The sequence below is a fragment of the Cimex lectularius genome, unplaced genomic scaffold, assembly GCF_000648675.2.
Source record: "Cimex lectularius strain Harlan isolate CLEC.00 unplaced genomic scaffold, Clec_2.1 scaffold167, whole genome shotgun sequence".
Taxonomy (NCBI): Eukaryota; Metazoa; Arthropoda; class Insecta; order Hemiptera; family Cimicidae; genus Cimex; species Cimex lectularius.
This window is the reverse complement of record NW_019392811.1, coordinates 548,516-571,189: the sequence shown is the minus strand read 5'-3', so window position 1 is coordinate 571,189 and position 22,674 is coordinate 548,516. Positions and strand designations below refer to the sequence as shown.

Below are 22,674 nucleotides of genomic sequence, written 5' to 3'. Positions count from 1 at the left end.
CTAAATTCTAAGTTAAACTTAAACAATAGTAGTTTTAAAAATAACTTCTATTCTTTACCACTAGGTAAATGTAAAAGCTTTAAAATTTAAGGCAATTTCATGGGTTGACTTACCATGGGATCCCAGGAGTTTGTAGAACCTATATTCTAAATGTAATTGGGGCGCTTTCGATTTCATCGGTTCCTGAAAAATGAAACAATGCATATCAATCATGATAACGAGTAATTAAAAAAATAAATAATAATGATAAAACAGCACACAAGAGAATTTTAAAACAACCTATGTCATTACAATTTTCTGTGGATGTCAGCAGTCTGGTTATTTTAAATAATGTATGCGCACTGCATAAATATTCAAAAGGAATAAACAACAGGGCATTTTCAAAGAAAACCATTATTAATTTTATATTAATAACTGAGAAGTCAAAAAAGCTGACATGTTCTATTATTTTATTTTATGAGTAACTATAAGATTTATAACATAAACCACAATAATTATAAAACGGTATAATTAATTCTGTGACACTACTGATATATTAAAATGTATATTTAAAAAATCCAATTGATGAATAGAAATAAATTAATAATCAAGAGTAACTTATGTTTGTTCGATATATAATCTGCAAGTCGTCAGACATTCATACATTGTATTGGGTTGTCCGGAAAATAATGCAGGATTTTAAGTTTTCATTAAAAAAAATCTATATAAAATATTCTGTTTACGTNAAATTATTTTGATTAAAGAACATTGCTTTAAAGTAACTAGTTTCTTTTTTTTTGTTTAATACCAAAATCCTGCATTATTTTCCGGACAACCCAATACATAACGATGTTTTCTTATATTTCGACCTCAACAGTTTAACTTATGATTTTTCCTTCTTGAAGGTGGAATAATAGGTTTTTTTTGTCCACTTTTAACACGTTATTAAGATTATTAGGAAAAACATTATTATCCTATTATCCCACCTTAAAGAAGGAAAAATCATAAATTGTACATAAAGTACTACTGCATACCTACTGAGAGACAAAAAAGTGGCCACCCTCATGTTTTAGTAAATACTTGTAATTATATTTTGTTTTTTACTGGATATTTTAAAAAGAAAAATATAAGATATACCTAAATAAGAAAATTAAACTGAGTAAAACAAGTTTACCAAAATGTTGCTATGTAAACAATGAAGAAAAATTCAATTCAGTATGGAGTGTTTCCTCCTCTTGCGTTGACCACTGCTTGGATTCAACATGGCATTAATTTTTTGAGGTTTTGAATGTAGTGCTGTAGAATATTTTCACTCTCCTTCAACAGCGCCGTTCTTAATCCCTTAAAATTCTCTGGCTTCACTGGGCGACTTTTACCCTCATTGACAACTGAGGAGTAAAAGGAGTTCAATAGGGTTTAAAACAGGAATACATGCTGGCCACTCCAAACATTGAATTGAAGCCCATTCCAACAGTCATCAACGATCCTAGCTGTGTGGGGCCTTGCATGGTCAAGCATAAAAATACAACCATTGCCAGTGGCAGATAAGGAACAACTTCTGATAACACATCTTCAATGTATTGTGCAGCAGTTACAGAACCCTCGATGAAGATCAAGTTTGTGCGACTATCCATGGAAATGCTTGCCCAAACCATAAGAATGGTCTTAGGTAGACCATCCACTGGAGCCGTTTTTGGCCGAACTTGCTTGGCCGTTGCACGGCCGAATAGGGCCGGATGATCCAAAAGCGAAGAAACGAAAAAGCACGCGTCCATTAGAACCAATTCGTTCGGTCGTGTTGGGCCGTCTACGGCTGAGCACTTTCCGATCCAAATAAAGTTGAATTTTCCAGTCCTATTCGGCCGAATGGTTATTTCGACTTCAACTGCCAATCACGTGACATCAAACGCTCACCATTATTTAACGCCGTTCTTTGCTTTTTGCTTACCTTTTCATTTCGATGGATTGTGAAAAATTGATAAGTGCGGTTGAGGAGCAGGTTCTTGGGACATGCGTGATCCACTCTATCATCAGAGAGATGTCCAGCGTAAGCTGTGGTCAAGATAGCTTTAGAAATGGAACTTCCAATATTTTTGTTTATTTCTTTCATTCCATTTGTATGTAAACTAAGAATTTTCGAGCAGCAACAAATCTTCTACATCCATTTTGACTGTGTCGTGAACTGACAAAAATCGGCTACAGTGGACAACGGCGGTCGGCTATATTGCCGGTCGTCCGTTTGGTCAAATAGTTCGGCTGTTGAACAGCCATCGTAGTTCGGTTCCAATGGACGAGCAGCCTTATGGTTCGCCTCCAAAGCTTCTCCGGAATGAAAATGTTGCAGGGATATTGTCATTCTCCTGTTCTTCTCCAAACTATCTCTCGGCCGTCAAAAGACCTCAAATAAAACCTTTGGTCTAATCATGCTTAGAGCAATTAATGTGATTTCTTGTGAAACTTAACCAAGCTGATCTTGTGCCTCATCTGATTTTCTCGATCAGTAGCAGGCCTTCTCACACATAACCCAGAGCTTCTGAAAGTTGCTTTATGTGGAATATTTTCACTCTCCTTCAACAACACCGTTCTTAATCCCTTAAAATTCTCTGGCTTCACTGGGCGACTTTTACCCTCTTTGACAACTGGTCCCAGGAGTTCGATAGGGTTTAAATCAGGACTTTCTTGGTTCATTTTATCTGTGCTTTATTTACCTCTAATCCTTTAAAACGGACCAAATATTGTTGTATGATAAATCAATGGATATGCCTTACAGGCTATAAACTGATATTAGAATTTCTAGCGGTAGAATGACAATTACGGAGTACATTCAAAGCAATTAAAGGATCATCTCTGAGATGTGACACGATGACTTGATCCATGCCTTCTTAAGTAAACCTCCAGTATGTTGGTGGCAATGGAAGACGCTTCAGACAAATGTTCTGGGAATGTTAAGCACCCTGGCCACAGACATTTGGCTTCTTCCATCTTCCAACAATGCTATTATTCTAGCTGTAGTTGTATCACTTAAAACCATCATTCGAGCAAATATGAAACTTAAAAGTGGTACAACTTAAAAGAATCTAACCACCGGAACGTTAAAAAGAAGCTTTACAGAAAAACCAACACAAAAGAGATTAATTATTCAATAGAAATCAAATCAAATCTGATTTATTTACAAAATTCAATTGTAAACACAAATGAGAGATTTCATCTGCCTTTTATTTACCTCTAATCCTTTAAAACGGACCAAATATTGTTGTACGATAAATCAATGGATAATTGCCTAAGATATAATAAAATATTAAAGGTGGCCACTTTTTTCCCCTCTCAGTGAATTATAATAAGTCACAATGTTGACCAAAAGATTTAATCTATCTTAATTATATAATCCTTCACATAATGTAACATAATGTAATTGCAAAATAAACAGAAGCCAATAATTGTTCAACATCTAATAGCAAATGTATAATATAAAATATACTTTTTAACAATCATATTTATTATTTTTTTAAAGTAATTTGCCTCCCTTAAATAATCGTAATCGCGTAATCGTTTATTGTAGGCTGAAGCAAGAGGCTTCTTTAAAAAATGATAATTGTATTATACATTTGAGAGTGCAAGTTTATTGTTAAGACACATTATTGGGGGAAATGATGAAGGATAGCTTGCAATATCGATGTATTAAGTGACTTGGGGCTTGTTGGAAAAGTGTCGTTTCCCCTACCAAGGTATGTTCTAAGACCTTCTAATGGAAAGGTCAAATTGAAAAGGATTTCACCATTAGACACACCCTTCTGGTCACTTTTTGAATTTGGGTACTTTTTAAAATTTTTGTCTAGATTTATAAATGTATCGATTCATCAGCACTTGTTTAAATTACAGACTAAAGTGACATTTAAACTATAAGCCTTACATCCACCCATAAACCTTAAAAATACTTGTGTTTATTTTACTAAAATAAAGCTACGTAACACAAACATTTTTGACTAAAAAAAATTAACAATTAGAAACATCCTGGCAACAATATCTAAATTTGCATCTATAGCTTTTATTCTATATGAGATAAAATTTAGGTGAAGGTGTATTTCAACAATTTTACATATTTGGCTAATTTGCATCTATAGCTTTTATTCTATACGAGATAAAATTTAGGTGAAGGTGTATTTCAACAATTTTACATATTTGGCTTTTTTACTAATATTTTGTAAATGTTATAAAATGTATCAGAAAAGTCTAGTAATTTCATATTTTTTTAATTTGGTAAAAATTCAGCTGAGTTGTGTTTCTTTAAATACATGCTCCTTTTTTGGCCGATGATTCTCCATTTTCATTACACATATATTACACCAGTTTATCTTTTTTTTTTTCCCCTGTGGAAACGCTTATTTTTCCCACTATGTATGTCTGTCTCCCTGAACATTCTTCTTCACGAGCTAGTTTTAATAGAATCATTGTCAAATCTAGAAAGGCCTTAATTCATTTTTAGATCTCATAGTATTTTGGTTTAAATTTAATTGTTATTAATTCCACAGGTTCATATGAACCTTGATTATCTTTTTCTTTTTTCCAGCTTAAATACATTTAGCTTGCGAAAGTTGATTGGAGAAGGGCTTCAACTACGGTGGGGAAAAAATAAATGCTTCCACAGCAAAAACTTAGTGATTAGAATCACTGGCTGAAAAAGGAGCTTTGTCTTTTAAAGAAACACTCAGATAAATATTTACCAAATAAAATAAAAAAGTTTACGAAATTATTAGATGTTTTTGCTACATTTTAACACATCAATGGTGGGAAAAAATGCTTCCATAGCAAAAAAAAAATGGTGTAAATGTAAAATCACTGACCAAAAAAGGAGGCTATCTTTTAAAGAAATACTCAGATGAATATTTTTCCATATAAAAAAAAACCTACAAAATTAATATGTTTTTGATGCATCTACAATGGAAAAAATAGAAAGTGCTTCCACATCAAAAAAATGGTGTAAATGTAGAATAACACTGGACGAAAAAGTATGGTCTTTTAAAAAAACACAGATGAATATTAGCCAAATTTAAAAAAAATTATGAAATTAATAGATGTTTTTGATACATCCACAGTGAAAAAAATAATAAGTGCTTCCACAGCAAAAAGGTGGTGTAAATGTAGATTAACACTGGTCAAAAAAGTAAAAAGTATTGTATTTTAAAGAAATAATAACCCCTTGACTTGAGTAATACATCTACAGTAAAAAAAAAAGGAAATACAAATTTTTAAAAAAAATTAAATAAGCACTTCCACAGCAAAAAAGTGGTGTAATTGTAGAATCACTGAGCAAAAAAGTAGCGTTGTGTTTTAAAGAAATACTCAGATGAATATTTGCCAAATTAAAAATTTAAAAAAATACAAAATTAATAGCTGTTTTTGATACATCCATAGTGAGAAAAAAAGAAGCACTTCCACAGCAAAGAAGTGGTACAATTGTAGAATTACTGACCAAAAAAGTGGCGTTATATTTTAAAGAAATACTCAAATGAACATTTGCCAAATTTAAAGAAATGTTTATGAAATTTATAGATCTTTCGGTAAATGCTTAGATTGACACCCATTATGGGAAAAATAAGTGCTTCAACAGCAAAACAAAGTGAATAAACTGGTGTAAATATGAAATCATTGGCCCAAGAAGAAGCGTGTCTTTAAAGGCATAACTCAGCTAATTTTTTGTGAAATGAATGTTTTACAAAATTACTAGAAGTGTCGTACACACTTCAAAACTTAGAAATGAACATAATTTGAATTTGAATATAACTCAGCTAATTTTTTGTTGAATTAATGTTTTACAAAATCATTAGAAGTTTCATACACACTTCAAAACATTGAAATGAAATGCTTGATACGGTTGTAAGGAATATCTGTGTTTATTAGACAGGGCTACTCCTGGTTTGTCCATTGGAATTTCCTGGCAAGGGATCTGGGATGTAATTTTTCATTTGAAACTGGAAACGAGGAAGGCTGGCCTGAGCTTTCAAAGAAACATATCAAAAAATTTAAAATCAGCCACAGAGAAAAATGCTTAATTAGAGCTCTGTCATCTAGATATTATGCTCTGTATAAAACACTGGAACTATCCTTTGCTCCAGATAACCAAGCATTGTTTCGGCATCGAATATCATCATTTCATCTCAGGGGGAAGAAGGAAAAATCTCCAAAGTTTGCCCTGTAGTATCAGTAATGTGCTACAATTTTTTCAGGAAACCAAACAATTTCATACCAATTTCTACCAAAAAAAAAAGAAAAATACTGTAAAGCTATATATTTGGAGGAGATACTTTCTAGTTTCTGATTCAATGCTACAAACCAATTTGTATTCAGTATTTTTTCAGTATAAAAAAACCTGATAATAAATTTATTGTGATTAATATATAAAATTCAAATAAATGATATTGTTCTCGTTTTAAAATTGAAAACTTTATATATATAGTATTGTTTATTATTTTTCCCCCAAAATCAACTTCTGGCTGGGGGTAACCATTTCCAGGCTTTACATTGCACAAAAAATCAGGTTAACTACAAAAGCCAATACATAATGCCAATAAGTAATATGTTGATACGTCTATGAATTACATCAACTTGCTCAACAATTTCTTCTATTAATCTCTGCACAATAAGTTTTAAAAAATATTTTGTTAAATGTGTGATGATTAGTGACTGTTAATCAATAATTACTCAGAAATCGTGAGATGCGGTCCGAATTTGTTAAATTTTTATTACAATTCTAAAATGTGACTTTTAATGAAGATTTATTTTAGAAAGTTTAATATTTTGTTGGGCCCTACTCTGGGCAGGTATTGAAAATAGCCATTGTAAAGTTATAATCATGTGCAATTAATTAAGGTTTTAAGTTGAGATAAAAAAGTCAGTGTCACGAGCGGGATTCGAACCCACGACCTTCGGCTTGATACGCAGCTACTCTACCACTTGAGCTATCATGACTTCAATCTACTCGGGCATACTTCCCATCTCAACCTCGAATTTTCCCTCCTTTTTGCCATTTTTCAAATGTCATGCGATCGATTTGATTCTTGGCGACAAATGAAATGGCCACGGAGAGCTTTACTGAAGTATACTTCATTTTAATCCATTAAATTCACTATTTTTCGTGGTCCACTTGACCAATTAATACAAGCTAATTAATTAAGGTTTTAAGTTGAGATAAAAGTCAGTGTCACGAGCGGGATACGAAAAATGGCAAAAAGGAGGGAAAATTTGAAGGTGGGGTTGAGATGGGAAGTTAGTGCCCGAGTGGATCGAAGTCACGATAGCTCAAGTGGTAGAGTAGCGGCACATCAAGCTGAAGGTCGTGGGTTCGAATCCTGCTCATGACACTGACTTTTTTATCTCAACTTAAAACCTTAATTAATTGAATTGTATTAATTGGTCAAGCGGACCACAAAAAATAGTGGAGTTATATTCATGATAACAACATATACACTTTACAGAGCATAATGTATTTCTAAATAAATAAGCGTGCCTTTATTCAATGGTACGAAAAGTAATAATTTTAGAAAAATAAATTTTATATAAATGTAAGTTTTTTTTAAAATAAAGTTTACACTTTTCTGTAAGTTCCCCTTCCTCGAATCATAGGGAAAGGAAGTAGGTTATTGCTCAGAAGGGACAATATTCCAAAGGATGAAGACCTGTTCATCAAAAGGGTCCTTGAAAAAGGAACTTTAGGCATCTTCCCGTTTCGAAAAACGTTTGTATGTAAATCAAAATGGCGCGGCGGCGATAAGCATCTTGTTAAAATTACTATTTTACTATTCAACACAGCAAGTCATCGTTGAATGTCAAAAACTGAGATATGTGTTTCAATTGAAAAAATCAACCCGGTGTTTCGTTAAAAGAAATTCATTTTTCGGTAGTTAAATTTATCGATAATACCGAGGTTCTACATTTACACCAGTTTTTTTCCCGAGGAATTTATTTCGTCCAAAATGGACGTTGCCCTGCGCTAGCCCCTATTCAAATCCTTGCTTGACACAACTTTCATGTGCCAAATGTATACTTAAAATGTAAACTGGTAAAGGAAAAGGGATAAACATGGTTCATACGAACCTGAAACGTTAGTGCCAATTAAAATTCACAAAAAGGACAAGAAGATTTACTTATTTTGCAAGTAGAGTCTTTTGTTTTTATGACAGTTAGTGAATCAACTTGTGTAACATCTTATTTTATTATAGCCCTCTTAATTTTAACAAAATGACAAAAAAAAACTAAAAAAAATGGTATGCCAATCCTACATTGAATGGCTCCACATAATTTAATCAGACAAAGAGCTTGACTTTAAGAAGTTGTCTTTTCATTAATATACATTCGACTATTAACGATCAATAAGTAGAACTGATTTCACGAGTTCGAGCTTTTTTAGTTAAATGTAAAAGGAAACGGCGTTTGTCGTAAATTAAAGGGTTGGTAAAGAAATTAAACAATACATACCATTTTAATGGCTACATGCTCGTTGTTATACAGATTTTTTCCTGGAAAAAAAGAACAACATATTAGATTTTCAATAATAAAAGGCTAATATACAATTTAAAAATTTTACATTGAACTGATTAGAGAAAATATATATAAAGTATATTCATTTGTGCAAAAGGAAAATAATTAAAATTGTTTCTTTGTGTTTCGTAATTGTTAAAATAATAAGATCGAGAAAACGTTCTTGGGGACTAAAACCGATAATGGCGCACTGGGTATGTACAACAGTAATAAGACCCAAATTATTGGACCAAAGCACAGCAAAAACAAGCTACCCAAACATGAGAATCATAGAAAGACTGGCAAACCTACCTATCACTGGGACAATGAAAACAACCCCCAAAATTTTAGAAACACTGCTAAACCAACCTCCGTTGGAAATAGTACACAAAGAGAAGCGAGGAAAAGCGAGGAAAAGCTCATCTATGCTTCAGAAACAAACTGGATGGGAGAACTACACTTAGGGCACAAAACAATAATTAATAAAATCAGTCATCCATTCTTAGAAATGAGGCCTGAGTACATGATCCCGGAAGCAATCTTTACATCCTATTACGTCTAACAGATGACTGTATGATCCCGAAAACATTCTTTATACTTTAAAGTCTCAATGGACTATAAAGTAGAAGAAGAACACAGGAGAGCATCAGATACAATGATGTGGTATATAGATGGCTTCGAAACAAACGAAGGAACCGGACCGGGCATTTTCTGTACAAGCCGATATGAGCAATCAACACATTAGGGAAGTACACTTCTGTCTTTTAAGCAGAAATACATGCCATCAACGCTTGTGCCCTAGAAAATCTTAGAAAGTATCAGCTTACACTGGCAAAAATACCCTCATAATCTGATAGCCAAGCAGCCATTAAAGCATTAGCAGTAAAAAAATCACGTTAAAATTAGTCAGTGAATGCATCCAAAATTTCCAAAACGTGGGGAGAAACCTTATGAAATGTTGGGTGTCAGGACACAGAGGAATTTTGGGTAACGAGAAAGCCGAGAATGATCTGCAAGACCATACATAGGCCCGAACCTATACTTGGGATAACAAAAATGAATATAAAATCCTCCATCGCAGAATGGATCCAAATAAAACAAAAGAAGTGCATAACCTCCAGCGGCGAAAAACACAGTAAACCTAAAATGAAAAACCCTCATCATGACTGGCAAACTCACCGCTGCAATTGGAGAGGGAGTAATAGGACTACTAACCGGTCACTCACATCTGAGAAAACATCTACGCAACATGGGCATATACAACGATAATCCTATCTGCAGAGTATGTAGTGAGAAAGAGGAAACAGTCACCCATATCATCTTCGAACGCAAGCAACAGCACAATGGAGATTTAACCTAACATACAAAAAAATCTAAAGAATGATATTGTAGCAGCGACAATAAATGATCTGATACTTCTAAGAAGGATTGAGTCTATTGCCCTGAACTAGGGAACTAGGAAGGTACAATAAGCCAGAAGGCTGCAGGCCTGGGGAGCACAAACCCCACTTCCTAGTATCCTCATTACCATACCATATCAACAAAGACAAAGGAGAGAAGTATAGAAGGTAACGAAAAAGCAGACATACTGGCAAGAGGAGGTTCTGCAAGACCATATATAGGCTCTGAATCTATTCTTGGAATAACAAAAGCAAACAGAATGGATCCAAAAAAATAAAAAAGGAGAAGTGGATAAATTCTAGAGATGGTAGACCCAGTAAGCTTATCATAACAATCCTCACCAACACTGGGAAACTCATTGCTACAGTTAAAGAGGGCGCCGGTCACTGTCATCTGGGAAAACATCTGCACAACATGGACATATTCAATGACCTCATTTGTAGATTATGCAATGATGAGAAACAGCCACTTATATCATCTTCGAATGCGAAGCAACCGCTCAATGGAGACATAACCTGGGATACAAAGAAAACCCATGGAAAGGAATTACCGCAACGACAGTCAATGGCCTAGTTACTTCGAAGAATTGCACTGAACGAAAGAATTGGGGAAATTACATTGCATGGGGAACAAAATTCCAATTTCCTAGTATCAATCATCATCATCATGAACGAAAAGTTGAATTTTAATGCGTAAAAGAAAAATCGAAACGAATGAGAAAAAAATAGACTAAGACTAAAACATCATTCCCTGGAACATTTTGCGTATTTTTTCCGCATGTGTTGATTCAACAGAAATTGGCCGCTTTCCAGTATTTAAAGGGATCTTTTCACGCCATAAATAATTTCGAATCCGTGTGCTCTTGATTGCCGAGTGCAGTGAGAAAAGTGACTGCCACACACCGCCGACTGCGGCATATTGATATTTACGATTTTCCCCATTTTGGACCGCACCGTATTAGGTAAAAGGGTTTTAGCAGGAAGACGAGAAATCTAAATATTTGTGCAACACCCTTTTATTGTCCACGGGGCTTTGTCACAAATAATCACAAAGATCTTTTTGTGACAAGAAAGTATTGTTATTAAACAGTTAGAAAAAATAAATGAACGAGTCAATCAATTGATGATTATGAAGATTATGTTTTATTTGGCTTTGGAAGTAAGAGAATTATAAGAAACACTTTTCAAGCCACAAAAGCATACATTCGTATCCAAGTCTGTAGATCACAATTTTATGAATACATAGGAGGGATAAGTAGTCAAGGATGGTCGGAAATGACGAAACTATACTTTCAAAGTTTAAAAAAATAAATGAAAATATTTTAAGTTTTATATGGTAAACTACTCAAAAATAAATAGAGATACTGCCAATTTTCTAGTATTTACTTTCCATAGCATTTTTGTATTATTTTTATTAGAAACTGAATTAAAATTTATTAGAAACTATTGTTTTTACTGAAGGAAAAGTTAATTAACGGATTATGAAAAATAAAATACAAATTTTTAATTACATAATTTTGTTTGTTGGACACAATAAATTTTTAAACAATTAATACTGTGAATAATATCCTATGTTGGGGCGTCGGTGGCCGCAAGGTTTAGTCTTTGACACGGCGCTCTTCACTGTAAGGTAAAGGTCCCGGGTTCGAATCCAGCGGCCCTGCATTCGAATCCGACATACTTACATATGAGCTTTTTTTCAAAAACACCGGTACCCTGAGGGTTTATATGACCTCTGATGTTGCGAACCCTCGTTAAAAAAAAATATCCTATGTTAGCTAAAACCTTTGCTCACTTGTTAGTTACGCTTACTGTTAATAAGGTAGTCACTAGTTTCATAAAGAATTTCACTCCATAGATGTTGCAACGCTGCTTGTTGCAGGTCAACTGAGTGCGGATGATGATCGAAAAGCCTTCTCTGCAAATGGGAAATTCACCGGTTTTCTAAACATTGATAAACAACTCTGTCTATGAGGTCTGGCATTGTCATCCAGAAGATCATCGAGATGCTAGGTTTGAGGGATGTATTCCCGGACTAATGGACTTCGATGTGGTTGCCTTTGACTATATGGAGTTCAGTTCGTCCTCCAGTGTAAATCTCAGCCCAGATCATTACACCGGCTGCTCCAAACTGCACTGAACGGAGTACGAACTGGGGCATTGTATATCCCTTGTTCTCACTAGACTCTTCGGCGCCTGCTATTGCTATACACAGGAACGCGACTGATCAGTGAACATACCAACATTCCAATTGATGCTCTTTTCTAGGCGCTCGTTGCACCATACCATATTCTCCTGAGTTGATGGTGACGAGCTTTTGCTGCTGGTCATCTCGAAGGGGCATACCATGTATGTCCGACGATGACAATAGTTCTGTCCTCCCTTAGCGTAATACGCTGAGATCAGCTACCAGGCGTCCTATAAGCACTTCCTGTCTGTCGTAATCGAGCTAAAGCCCGGGAGACCACGCTCTGAGAAACGCCAACTATCTCTGCGATATCCACTTGCCTGCCGGTGACCTCGATGACTCATTCTCACAATAAAATTGCGAACCACTGGTTCAAGATGATGTCTTTCCATGGTTAAAGAGAATACAAATAAATGGATTAAAACGGAGAAAAGACGAGAAAAGGTGTTTGTTTGGAAAATGAATAATGTTTATGTTTACTATTCTTAAGTAAATCCATGCTTCATAATGAGGTTTTGTGATTGTTTTTGATTTGTATTTTCTATTGTGTTTTATCCAACTAACAAATATCGGTTAATTTAAAAAAAATTAACATAATAACAATAAATTACAAATATCCGTATTCAGGTTTGAGCAGTTTAGTTTACTGTTATAAGTATCATTACATGTATTTACATTTATGTATGTATGTTGTGTTGTGGAGTGAGCGTGAACATTTGCCAAAAGGATAAAATCTATGACCTTATTTTATATATACACCATTATTTAAAATTAATGAGATACATAAAAAATGTTGCTTATAAGTTATGCAGTTAACCGATAAAAAATCCTATTCAGCGCATAATGTAATTATCTTCAATTTTCATCGTAACAAGAAATAATTGCTTAATTAAAGGGCTAAAGAAAAGAATCTGTATTCGGAGGCCTACTCCAGCCGCAGTTTTTACCTCTTAAATCTCACAAATCACAGCTTACATGCCCGAACGTCAGTTGAACCTGGAGCTGTAAACGATATTTCATAAATAATTGGCCTTGCTTGAGGAATTATGAAAACCAAGGTATTTGTAAGTTGAGTTTGGTTCAATTAAATCTGCGTGCGTTGGACTCCAATTAGCCGGACAATAAAATAAAAATTCGATCAAACCTCAGAGGTGTTGGTGCGAAATTCTCACTGAATCGGCCTTTCTGCGGATGAGAGTCGTCTGTTTTATGGGTTCAACGCTCTCACTTCACATCTCATCCATTCAACACCGTAACGTTGCGACAAAGCCTTTCGTCAATTCTGTCCGGGCATTAATGTGAATCTCGCGGTCTGTTGATTTACAATCGACCAGGTTCAAGAAAATTTCCCGAATTTCTTACCCAGAGAAGGCAACTTCGACCAGGACCTATACCGTCGAGATTGCCCAATCGAAATCGAATGTGAGACAAAGAAAAAGGGACATTGTGAACCGATAGAATGATAAACAAGAGAACCGATGACAATGACCTCCACGGATTGAAAAGTTCTCATCGCTTCCCACTTCATTTAATGACAAACACTCCTTTAGCAATGAACAATGATGAGTTTATAAGCAAGGTCAATCGCCGTGTATCGATTCGGGGACCGGTCATCACTGCTTAAGTGTACGCACCTATTTTTAGAAATGATTAAACAGAGAGTGAAAACTGTCCCGCTGGCCAAAACGTTGCAGAGTAACATTGCGTGATTAACACACCTTCCTTATCGATCTAGTAGGACGAATCAAAACTGAAATTATGGATGGGACACTTATGCATTGACCCTCATGGGGAATAGCGTGCCCTAAATACCACTTTCGTATAAACGATTCCAATCTTCAACGATTTCCTTTTTATCTAAATATATTCAGGTATAAACTGTAAAAGCAACCCTGATTTAAAAAATAAAGAACCAAGTCCAGGGATATTCGGAAAGCACAAAAAACAGTATAAGATTAAACAAAATCCTAATTAAATTCATTTATTGGAAAATAGCACAAATTGTTAAAAAACTGAAAAGAGAGGGTGGAAACAATCAGTGTGTGTAAATTCGTTAAAAGAATCAATAATAAAAAATAATCAAAAAAATTGTCGTTAATTTAACAATGCGTTAAACTGCTTAAAACTGAAAGCCAATTATTTTAATAATAATAGTTCAGATCAAACAAAATTTTGGATTATTCGCTAATTTCGAGTTTTATATCAGAAACATTATAGTTAACAACATACATAATCCATTATATTTCGTGGTCCGATTGACCAAATAACTTCTTTCAATTAATTAATTTTATCTATAATAAGTAAAACGAAGTATATCTTCACTAAAGCTCTCCGTGGCCATTTCATTTGTCGCCGAGAATCGAATCCTGATTATATGACATTTGAAATATAGCAAAAAGGAGGGAAAGTTCGAAAGGTAGGTTGAGATGGGAAGTTGATGCCCGAGTGGATCGAAGTCACGATAGCTCAAGTGGTAGAGCAGGGGCGTATATAGCCGCGGTCGTGCGTTCGAATCCCGCTCGTGACACTAACTTTTTCATTTCAACCAATACCTTACATAAATTAATTAATTGAAACATACATATTACCAGAAAGTTTGGAAATCCAATATAATAGACCTTGATCAAGAAAATACATGAGCGACCAACCTGGAAATATATTGGATGATCCGGGACATTGGTTTTAATCGGAACAACTTCGTATCTCAACTAACCTTGAAATATATGTGAAAATCCGATATACTAGTTTTGATCAAGACCAACTCTCGATACTAACCTGGAAATATATGACAAAATCCGATATCCTGGTTTTAATCAAGACCGATTCCCGATTGAAATAATAAAATATCTCATACATAGATTCGGGATCAGATAAAAATGGATTATAATTATTCGAACTTTCTGTTTGTTAACTTTAAATAAAAGCTCCTCATCAGGTAAAGGTCCTCATTTAAAGCATACTAGATAATTCGATAACAACTGGTTGCAATCAGGCAATTTCCAACCAGGTAGCATTAAGATATATTAGATCATCCAATAAATTGGTATTAATAAAGCTAGCTAATTGCAGATTAGATAACTTAAAAATGTTAGATACTTCAATACATTGGATTTAATCGGGAATTCATCATTTAACGTCGAAATATACTGGACAATCCAGAAAGAAAAATTTTATCAGAAAATATTTGAAACAAATAAATTGAATTTTATTAGGAAAATTGTCGGTAAGTTCAATAAGCTGAATTTAATCCAACGGGATTTAATAAGAGTAATTCTTCGATCAATTAACCTCAAAGTATATTTGATAATCAATCCTAAACTTTGAATTCAATCAGAGAAATTCTTCGGTCAATTAACCTCAAAATATGTTAGATGTCAATACTTTGAATTTAATTAGGAAAATTATTGATCAATTAACCTCAAAATATACTGGATAATCAATCCAATCCTTTAAATTTAATCATGGAAATTCTTCGATCAACTAACCTTGAAACATATTAGATAAGCCAATACCTTGAATTTAATAAGAGAAGTTCTTTGATCAATTAACCTTAAAATATATGAGATTAGCCAATACCTTGAATTTAATAGGCAAATTCTTGATCAATTAACCTCAAAATATACTGGATACTCAACCCAATCCATTGAATTTAATCCAATTCTTCAATCAATTAACTGCGAAATGTATTGGATAATCAATGCAATATCTTGAATTGAATTAGGAAAATTCTTGATCAATTAACCTCGAAATATGTTGGATAATCCAATACTTTGAATTTAATCAGGAAAATTCTTGAATAAATTCGAAATATATTAAATAATATGATAAATTGTTTTATCAGCCCAATTCCTGGACCAACTACCGTTAAAATACATCTGATAATTAGATATATTAGTTATAGCAAACCAAAAAATATAGGGTAATACGATCACAATTGGTTTTGATCTGGCAAATTCTTGATTTTTAAGTCTGAAATATATTGGACAATCTAATGGATAAATTGGTTTTAATCTGGGAAGATCCCTTTACCGACCCTGAGATATACTAGATAATCCAATGATTTTGATATAAGAAGTTTTATTTAACGTTGAACTATACAGGATAATCCAAAACATTTCTTTAATCAGAGAAATTCTGATCACTGAACCTTGATATACATTGGAACTTACAAATATATACTAATGACTCAGTCGCGCATGAGCTGGGTGATTGAGAATGAATCATGCATTTTTGGCTTTCACATTTGATAATAGATAAGAAATTAAAATTTGTAGGAATTGAACATTATCAATAAATTCATAATTAACAATTAACCATTTAACACAATTAACACCATAAAAATTAACCAACAACTCTACCATTTGATTAAGATATCGCCACTGCGCAAGATGTATTTTCGATAATTAAAAAAGAGGAGTACGAGATATTTGTTATATACAGTCACTCCGCCATGTAAGTCTTAAGACTTAAAAAATTGGCGACGGTGACTAGGTTTCAAATAGCCCGTTGAAAGTATTTTTTAAAAATGATTTTTGATCATTAATCCGAACATCATTCATGCCAACTCGATTAAACATCCTCATGAGAGACGGACGGTGGCAATGTTCGTCCGAGGGTTCCAGGGTGGCCAGATCGTTAACAAAAGCCGGCCGGACGGGACCCTTGATTCTTCCTATTCCAGATCACCCAGTCACATCGGCCCTTGTCGCCGATGGTGTCAACTATAGTTAGGTCAATATCTTATGCCAAACGAGCCGCCTCCTCGTTGGAGAAAAGCCATCAACACAGCTCAAGGGCGCACTGTTCAGACTAACCAGCGACTCAAGGTGTTATTTTCTTTAATCAACGGCTGCTTGAAAATATAGCCTACCTCCTGCCACACAAAAATTCTCTTAAATCTCAAGGCGCAATTTATAAAATCTAGACAGTTTTATTAAGTACCTTTATCAAATATTTAAATTGAACTTGCGAGCACATTGGTCAAATCAATCGTTAATTTTATTTCAATGTTCGCTTTTTTTTCTTTTTTCTTTTTTTTTAATTTTACACTCACTATAGTAACCCCCTCTTTTTCGCACTCGCACACTTTCTTTCTCACTCTGTCACTCGATCGCTTTCTTATTCACTGGCACGCTGCAACTTGCTCGCTCACTTAACCACTCACTCGATTGATCGCTCTTTTTTCTCTCATTCGCACACTCGTTCAATTATCCACTCGCTCACACATTCCCTCTCTTATTTGTCCCACTCACTTGTCCACCCTCTCACATACTCGCTTATTCGTTCGATTATTTATTCTCATCACCCACTCCGTTCATTTGTACACTCTCTCTTTCTAAGTGAGGCCCACTCTTTCCCTTACTCATGCACTCGCACATTAACTCACTCGATCGTATTTTATTCACTTACTAATAACGAGTACGTGAAGTCCATTCTCTCACTTATATGCACACGCACACTTACAAACCCTGTCTCACTCACTCGACCAATCGTTCACTTTCTCACTCAATCACTTGTCCACCCGCTCGCTTACTCCAGCTTTTATTCAATTACTAGTAAGTGAGGTTCGCTCATTCACTCCCACTTTTTCATTCGCACACTCATTCACATTTCCTCTCACCTACTCATTCCCTCTCTTATTCATTTACTCACTAGTAAGTGAGGCTCACTCCACTCCCTCTCACTCTCCCACTTACTCGCCTCAGTGACTGTCGAATCTTCGTTTACTCGTCATTTTTACCCCCTTTGTGTTGTCATTTATGGTAATTGTTGATAATAATAACTTCTTATAACACAAGGAGAGACAGGTCGACTTAAATTTTCTCATTGAAACAAAGTTCCAGAATATTAATACTAAGTCCATTAGCAAGAATTTTCATTAAATAAAAGCAACTGGGCCTTATTGAGGGATTTCAAGCCAGAACATTAATAAAGTAACATTGGTAAAAAGGTACTTGTTTCAAATTTAATAAATATTCATTAATTATATTATACCTCGGGCTTAGAGCTGTGTAATGTGTTTTCTGGCAAATTGTTTGGTAAACTGGTGGAATTCTCTTAGGCCATTGATCGTGTAAAACGGGAAGCTTTGATTGGAACGGCGGAGTTATTAAGTGACAAGGAAATTGAAATGGATTTAAAACAAAGGTGCCCCGCAGCCATCGTCACCACTGCTCGAATTTATTTAAACATTATCGATTGCATAACAAAGGGTTTCGTAACGAACTTATACAACAGAAATCTGCGGGATTGGTTTTCCAAGGTGCTAACAACTTGATCAATTGGGCCGTTAAAGAACGGCTGAATTAAGAATATATAGACTTTTTTAAATTTACCATTTCTTTTATTTATATTAGCTTTCGCAGACGTGAATTCTTAATCCTGTGCTTTTAATATATTACCCCCTCACTATATGCTTGCTCAATTTAATGCGTTAAAGATCTCGAACGGTAAGGTTGTGTTGTCAAAAGCTCCCCCTTAAAGTTCAGATTTTGTGTCGATTCTGGAGATAAATTCATGGAATAAAATCATTAGAGCCGTGCTACTTTTTCCGAAGGCTTATTGACGTCCGCTTAAGCAATAATTAAGACGCAGTGAGTAAAAGTGCCTATTAATTTCGACCGAACATGGAATCTACCTGCATAGACCGTACGAACATTGAAAAACATTGAGACATTGAACTTTCAGACACCAATGACGGCTAATAACTAAACTCCCGGCCCAAGCTCCACCAATTCGCTCCATTAAGTGTCCCAGATGACATGGAGACGTCTCCATCCCCAGAAGTCGCACACCCCCCACATATATGTGAAGAACAAAACTTTGCCATGATGTGCAGTGCATTGTTTTAGTGGGGGAAAACAAATTCACCACAAAAGCGCAGATCACCTATCTTTTCATCAGCGCCAAAACAGCTGAAAGCTACAGAGGCATAATTTAGTATCTCAAGCAACGTAACGCATATTATCACAAGTTCCAGTTAGAAGACGAAAGAGTTTACAGATTGTAATCCAGAATATGTACCAGTGTCCCGCCTGAATGGATAAAAGAGGCACAACTTGGCCATAATGTAAGGATTGTTACACCAGTAATTCACCCAGCCACTAAACCGACAAGAATAAAAGTTGAAGAACCCCCACAAGCAACGTTTAATTGTTCAATGCAAATGCTGCCAAGAATATGGGAACACGAAATCCTACTGTCAGCACATAACCCAAGACTGCACCAAAAAGCTTGTCACGCCTGCCACCTGTGCATTATGCGACGGACATCAGCCAAGTACAAAACAACCCCAGCGTCTAAGGAAGTCACCACTTGACTACGAGCATCCAGTAGCCGACCCAGCAGAAAATTTCGCAGCCATCTAGTCGACCACCAAACTCCTTCTTCCCAGGTCCGTCACCAAACCTACTCATATCAACAAAAATATTTCTTTTGCTCAGGCGGTCGAGGGTACACAGCCATCTTCAATCGCCCATACTTCCCGCTCTCCCTCTACACCCCTCGTACAACCTCGGCCAAACGCATCTCCATCACTGGACGGTTGCTGTTCAAGCAACCACGCTATTGTTAATAATATATCACAAATATTATATTACGTTTTACTTATTGCGTCGAAGTGTGCAGTTGTAAAAAAATAATAAAAATAATTTAAATGGTGTATTGAAAAAAAAAAAGTAATCCAAAACCAACAAAAACAACCGTTATATAAAAACTTAACGATATTGCCAGACCACACGTTATTTGCCCAATTAAAGTAAATTAAAACCAGTTCTATGAAAATCTAGACGATTGTAGAATTTGTAGAATTGTAAAATTAATTAGAGTAATTAATTTTAGACCAAGATCAGTTTGGCATCCTGGCCATTTCCGTTCATCGTTTGTATAATTTTGTATGAATTGTTTATGATTGCAATAAAAAGTACATTGGTGTATATGACTACATTTTTTCTAAAATAAAGTTTAGAATTTCGGTTATCTTTCAGTCATAGTACCGAAACCAGTAACCATTCAATTGCTAATTCTTTCCGTATAGTTTACGGTTTCTTACACCTAAGAAAAGTTTTTAAAAAGCCGTCCGGACTGAACACAAAGGAAAGGAAACCTGGGCGGAATCGGAGAGCAGATGTTCCGAAACAGTTGAACCATAACCTTGGATATGTCGTTGTATTTAATTCGATATGGAACCCGTTTAGGCCCCGGTATGGAACAGAAAGGAAGATGCACCTGCCGGGCTAAATTTCCTATATTTACAACATGGGAACAATAAAACCCGTTATCTCACATGATAAAATTACGGAGAAATAAAGTAGAAACGAAAATAAATAACGTTATCAAGATCAACACTTTTCTCAAAGACACACCTACCGCACTTTAGGCCAACTCGTCGTCGAAAGCTAAATATGTTGGACCAACGGCAAGTTAGCCTCAGTTGTTAACGTACTGGTCTGTCGCATCGACCCCTTTGATACAACTTGAAAACAGTATTTTTGACTCTTTCCAGGACGCGAGTGAATAAATTTAAGGTCAGCCACGTCGAACTCGTGGGCGATGAACTGTGGGAGCAGCCCCTTCTGCACTCACGATCAAAGGCAGAAAACCCGTATAGTCGCAATCAACTAATCACCAGAAGGGGGAAAATAAGACACTTCTCAATCCCTCCCCGTACTATTTTCCCGGGGAAAAAAACACGGAGAAAAACCATGTTTTTCCCGCTGATTGCAAAATCATTGCGCGGCTCTAAAATTTATTGCCAAAAGGGCTAAGGAGAAAACGAAACGAGGGTAAAAGGCATAAAACAAGCTAAGCATCGTCAAATTTAAATGTTAATTCGCTTAGTTTCCTCTTGTCAATTCAAACGAGTCTATAAAAGATAATGTTTACTATCTTTTTGCAATCCTTCTTTCCTCTTGACAACAACTAAACTAACTAATAGACACTCTAATTACGTTTACTTTGTAACTTTTTTTAAACAATATTATAAACAAAAAAGAACAAATGAAAGATAAAGAGTAGTATAAAGAAGGGAAAATTCGAAAGGTGGGGTTGGGATGGCAAGTTAAGTGTCCGAGTGGATCGTGGTCATGAAGCTCAAGTGATAGAGCAGCGGCGTATTTAGCCGAGGGTCCTGGGTTCGAATCCCGCTCGTGACACTGACTTTTTTATTTCAACCAATGGCTTACATAAAGATTAATTAATTGATAAAGAGTAGAAATGAAGTACCTATTAGTTTAGATTACATAACTCTATGGGGAAAACTCTAAACATAGAAAAACTAATTCAATTTGAATAATGAAACACATTTTTTTAATTATCAGGCTTATATCTTTAATAAAAGTTAATAGTGTGGTCAAACAGCACAATCAACATTTTTACGTTAATAGTCAAAGAAATGAAACAATCAAAAAATTACATTTATTTGTACCACTGATTCGTACATCATTTAACGAAAATTCAGGGCTAAGGGAAAGCTTGAGTAAAGCAAAGTACTCATACAATGGTAGCTAAGACAGACTATTTGTCTAATTTTATGTCGCTTAAAGAGTGATAACTGTCAACATTAAAATTCATTAAGCCTCCACGGACCTCTGAACGCAATAGGATAATAGTTTTTATTAGCACCTTTTCATTAAGAGCTATGAAATTGTTAAGAAGGCTCCCGTTATTTTCCTACTTGCGTAAAAAAAGAAGAGGGGAGAAAAATTGAGTTGGATTTTTGAATTTTCGACGCGGGTTCCTCCGTGTGACAAGGGTACACGGACCTAAGGACAAGTTCCGCACGAGTTGAACCCGCAGCAAGCTGAGCGTCCCGTTCGACATGCCGACTTATTCTTTGAAAATTTCTTCAAGAATGTCGAACACGGTTAAAACGGGATAAACAGGTGCATCCTTAAAGCCAAGGTTGGTCAAAGCAAGGCCAGCTCTGCCTATCGCCTAGCAAGCAAGAAAATTAAAGAAGGCCAGTTCTTCATAAAATGGATGGGTTGAGGTAATTACATTCTCATATGGCGATCAAAATATCTATATATAAGTGCGCTGATATTACTGAAATGCTCAGCGCTTCTTAGTCAGCAGATTCTACATTCTCGTTTGTCTGCAACTCTGCCCTTGGCTCAATTCCTCCTTAGGGCTTCACAACCTGTCTTCCTTGTGGAGTCAGCCCATTTATTTTCAGGAAAAAATGCAAGCGTCCCTTACGGTTTAAAACAAATACTTAATTATATTTAAAACGTTTTTTTTTTTTTTTTTTTTCATCTACGATTTTATAAAAAAGGCTAAAATTGCAAACAAGATAAACGTCATACGATATGTTAAGCTGCCCCCTAGTTATTGATCTCGAATTAGAGGGTCGGGAATTCACACACTTTAAATTAGTAGCTCCATCAAATTGAATAATAACAATAAACAGCAACATGAAACTTTTTTTATTTATCAGGCTTGAATACTTAATAAAGGTTAGTAGTATGGTCAAACAGGACAATCAAAAAACTGAAACCTTTGGTTAGTAGTTCAGTTCGTTCCAATTTTAAAACGCAACCGAGACGATTTTTAAAGATGCACTTCTAATACAATACGGAAAAAGTAAATTGTGTT

The 22,674-nt window shown here is 35.1% G+C and overlaps 1 protein-coding gene across 11 annotated transcripts in view; it reads right to left on the bottom strand.

The window, feature by feature from the left end:
- Positions 1 to 22,674, bottom strand: part of LOC106672428 (casein kinase I) — an 81,900-nt gene that overhangs the window by 14,195 nt on the left and 45,031 nt on the right. For all 11 annotated transcript variants that reach the window (XM_014403847.2, XM_014403849.2, XM_014403846.2 and 8 more), the window contains 2 exons: positions 8,452 to 8,492; positions 114 to 183 (listed from right to left, as the gene is read on the bottom strand). In XM_014403847.2, coding sequence (XP_014259333.1) covers positions 114 to 183; positions 8,452 to 8,492 — 111 coding nt within the window. The remainder of the gene's footprint in view (positions 1 to 113; positions 184 to 8,451; positions 8,493 to 22,674) is intronic.